Source organism: Leptidea sinapis, chromosome 2 (genome assembly GCF_905404315.1).
Source record: "Leptidea sinapis chromosome 2, ilLepSina1.1, whole genome shotgun sequence".
Taxonomy (NCBI): Eukaryota; Metazoa; Arthropoda; class Insecta; order Lepidoptera; family Pieridae; genus Leptidea; species Leptidea sinapis.
In genome coordinates this window covers 19,047,915-19,052,219 of record NC_066266.1, presented here as the reverse complement: position 1 = coordinate 19,052,219, position 4,305 = coordinate 19,047,915, and the positions used below count along the sequence as shown (strand labels likewise).

Genomic DNA, 4,305 nt, shown 5'->3' with positions numbered 1-4,305 from the left:
TATTGTATATACCTCAATCATCTACTAACTACCGGAGCAATAGTTATATCTTGCGAGCTAGCACCACCTGTAATAAACTAAGCAGTGAAATAATTAATTTGGATATTTTTAATACATCTGTCAAAGCAATGAAACAATGTATCATGAAAACGTTTTTTGAATCCTAACCTGTGAATATCAAGTGTGCTTATTATTAGATTATAATTTTACATGTTTACTCTTTATAATTTTGCTTCTTACTACTTCTATTGTCTATTAGTGAATATCTGTGATTAGCTCTAAGTTTCTATTGTATTTTTATTTTGTGTAAATAGCTGTTGATATTCCTTGAAATAAATAAATAAATAAATACATGTAACACATAATTATTTTGTATTTACAGTCATTCTAAATTTCACTAAAGCTTATAATATAACTATTAGTGATGTTCCGGATATCCGTATCATCGAAAATAAAGATCCGTATCCGCGTAACGATCCTGTACATCACTAATAACTATGTATTTAGAACTACCTACTCTGCCCGTTCAGCCTTATTTTTTAATTTACATGATCATTTTGCCATGGAACCCTTCCCTCCTGATTAAATAATTCATAAAATTGTTTCGGACAATCTTCGCGTTGTTCAAAGTATTTCCTGGGTTTCTTCTTTCCAAGTTTTCCATGGTACTATTTTGTGTATTGTATCCTTCAGAAATTATAGTCCCGTTTTCAGAGTTTTCTCGATAAAAAGATTTTTGAGGTGCATACTACTTTTTTGAGTGTTCAATTAAAAAGTTATGTAATACACAAGATGCTTTCACTACTTTATCGGTATTTTCGGGTTCTAAATTTATATGAGTATAAAATATCCGAAATCGTGATGCCATTATCCCGAAAGCGTTTTCAACAGTCCGCCTCGCACGAGATAATCTGTAATTCAGAATTTTTCTTTCTTGCGATGTTAAATCTGTCTGCCGAAACGGTTTTATCATATCGGGGCGTAATGGGAACGCGTCATCTGCCACAAATACATATGGTAAATTTCGGTTACTTCCTGTTAACAATTCACTGCTTGGAATACGTAAATCACTATTTTCTAATTTTTCAACAAATTTAGTGGGTTGTAGAACCCCTCCATCGGATATTCTGCCATTCATGCCAATGTCTATATACATAAATTGGTATTTTGCATTAACAATTGCCACAAGAACTACGCTATGTTGCCCTTTATAATTATAAAAATACGATCCACTATTAGCCGGTGGAACAATCGCTATGTGCTTTCCATCTATTGCACCAAGACAATGAGGAAAGTTCCATCGATCTTCATACATCTTTGCTATTTCCTTCCACTCTTCTTCAGATGTAGGAAACTGTAATATAAAAATAACAGATTTATCATTTATACAATAAGCAGTTATTTTTGATATGAAATATCTATAACGGCAGGACACAAAAATATATCATAATTATTTTATGTTATTAACATAATATGTAATTATTTATGTTTTTAGAAAGACAACACTGAAGGCTCTTCAAATGCCGCTGAAGAATATTCATCCAACAGCGTATCTACCGACAACGAGGCTCGATCAACATCGTCAAATAATAATAATTCATCTCGCCCACCAAAACCTTGTAAAACAAAAAGAAAAGATGAAAGCTTAGCAAATGAAGTATTGGAATCGGTACGAGATCACTTTAAGCGTCCTCGCCCAATTGTAACAGAAGATAGGTGCGATATTATTGGAAAAAATGTGGCGATGAAATTGAGGGCTTTAGATGCGAAACAAATAATAGTCGCAGAAAAACTTATAAATGATTTACTTTTTGAAGCAGAAATAGGAAACCTCACTCCCGAGCATGCCTATATTAACATGAGAGATATTTTGAAACAAAATCAACGAAGCTATGTTCCTGCTCAGCAATATCGACAACATGCATATCAGTCCTCTCCTAATTCCAACAGGGCATATACCCCTGTAAGTTTTGTTTCTTCCGGAAGTCCTAGTCCACCCTGCCTTCCATTTCCCACTAGTCAAAATTCAGAGTATATTTCTCAATCATTTATACTAGCCATCTACTCAACAGTTCCCAAGGCAATCCTTACTCGCCACAAATACGAACACCTACAATTCCAGGAAATCAGCCCAATGAAACAGATGTAGTTTTATCGATTCCAGATTCGGCAGCGACATTCCTTAATAATTTCAATGTTGATAATTAATAATTTGTACGCGACAGTTTTGTACTTTAATGATTAAAATTAAAATCGTATTTTTTTCAATAAATATTATCTGTAATATAGCAGTGTTTTAATGACTTACCTTCAAATAATCTCTTCTAAGTACTTTATACAAAGCCTCACATGTTTCAGGAATAATTTTACCAAGTGCCTGAGGCGAAATAATTGTTGAAAACTTCAGGTCCTCATAACTTCTACCAGTTGCGAGAAATCTCAATGTAACTGATAATCTTTCGTGCGCAGAAATACTATTTCCCATAACTGTGTCTTCTTTTTTTATCATAGGAGTTACCATTTCAAGTAGTTTAAGGTATGTTTTCTCGTCCATTCGAAGATAGTTTTTAAAATCTTCTGGCTCAAATTTCAATTCATTTATTAAATTAACATGACTATATGTTTTCCTTTTCAATAACCAATGCTCACACCACTTTCTTCGCTTGTTTTTCGTATCATTTTTCTTCAAAATTAAAGCAAGACCTAGCAACGCCAGCGTGTCATCGTCCATATTCGATGCCATCGCAAAGAGAACTGAAGACCGCTCCGATACACCGGAACGTCCCCATACACGCTACCATTGTTCGGTTGACCTACGCAGGCATACCTGCACAGATTACCTCTCCGGTAGACCGTAGCGTGTATGGCCTCCTTAAGGGGTCGCGGTTACTTCGCGACTCCATTCTGTCCGGCGTTTGCTCGAAGGAGGGTGTAACCACCACTGACATAAATATCCCAAGTGCTACTAGAAGAATATATATAAATGAACATTTAACACCATTTAATAAACTCTTATACGACAAGCGACCGACATTTGTTAGTAAAGGTGGGTTTTAGTTTTTTGCTCCGCAAACAATAAATATAAAGTGCCGTTAAAAGTTGTCGTTAAGTGCCAACCTTTACAATACTACAAACTGTACAGGTAAATCACTCTTTTATTGAAAAATCAACGTATATATTTAAAGGAAACAGAAATTATCCTAATAATACATTGAAATCAAAGTGAATAAAGCCAGTAAGTTGTTATACGAGTCGAACAAGAACACCGATACGGCGGCAGAGGCAAGCGGTGAGTCATTCGATCACAGCCCGCGTCAACGCGACGGCGCTCAGTGCTGCGTTTACATCGTGCCGTGCTACGTTAACTACACAACAGGATATGGCAATGCTATTCCGATAGTGAAATCTGAACTTAATCAACAAACCGCAACAATTACACAAAGTGTAACTGAAAGTGTCTTACGAAACATAGATGAGACGCTGAAACCAATTTTGGTAGAAAATAATTACCTAAAAACTGAGATACAACGATTTTATGGAAAAGTGAAATATCTGGAAGATAGGAATAGGAAAAATAATCCTTACTACACGGCATAAAAGAAACTGTAAAGAATCATCAATAAATATTTTATCTTATAGAAGGAACGCTGAAAAACCTTAATATTAACATAGATTTTATTCAAATCTCAGAATATTATGAAGGTTCAGTCAGTGATAGACAGATTATAGAAAGACCCAATCTAGAAAATCTGTGTGACAGTGGCGTACATGGCAGACAGCGGTATAAAAGGTACAGGACATTTTTACTCCCAAAGATATTAAAATTAATATTCTAACGTTCATGAAACAAATACCAGGTCTTATGACCTGATCTCAGAAAAACAATGATGTCACGAATTCACAATACTATACGAAGTAGTAATAGCGAACAAAATTTTGTCAAATAAAATTCAAATAACAGACTTTCTACGTCAGTATCACAGAGTTTTTTCGTGATTTCCTAATATTGCGGGTGTATCTGATCTCTTTGTGATATTGCATTGTTGAGTGTCTAGAATCTAGTGAATCTAGAATCTGCTCCAGCATCAACATCTGGTAAGCACTGATTTTTGAAGTAATAATTCTTAAGGCACAACTTGAGGGTAACTCAGATTTTTCCTGATAGAAGTAAGGCTAATTTTTGAACCATTCGAAATTAATGTTTTAAAAAATAATGTTTCAAATTGCTGTTACATATTCTGCTCATAATCTAACTTTAAATTTCTTATTCGTAATTATTTCATTTTATGAGTGAACATTTTTATA

The 4,305-nt window shown here is 34.4% G+C and overlaps 1 protein-coding gene across 1 annotated transcript; it reads right to left on the bottom strand.

The window, feature by feature from the left end:
- Positions 1–355: 355 nt before the first annotated feature.
- Positions 356–3,890, bottom strand: LOC126972648 (uncharacterized). The gene is made up of 2 exons (XM_050819532.1): positions 2,309–3,890; positions 356–1,354 (listed from the first exon to the last, which is right to left on the bottom strand). The coding sequence occupies exons 1-2, from the start codon at positions 2,741–2,743 to the stop codon at positions 749–751; spliced, it is 1,041 nt and encodes a 346-aa protein (XP_050675489.1). The 5' UTR covers positions 2,744–3,890; the 3' UTR covers positions 356–748.
- Positions 3,891–4,305: the final 415 nt, after the last annotated feature.

What these genes read in the sequence shown, in the direction of transcription:
- LOC126972648 (XM_050819532.1), bottom strand. Translation starts at nt 2,743, where the DNA reads ATGGCATCGAATATGGACGATGACACGCTGGCGTTGCTAGGTCTTGCT. An exon ending in TTAGAAGAGATTATTTGAAG is followed by an intron (nt 1,355 to 2,308) that starts GTAAGTCATTAA and finishes TTTATATTACAG; the next exon opens with TTTCCTACATCTGAAGAAGA.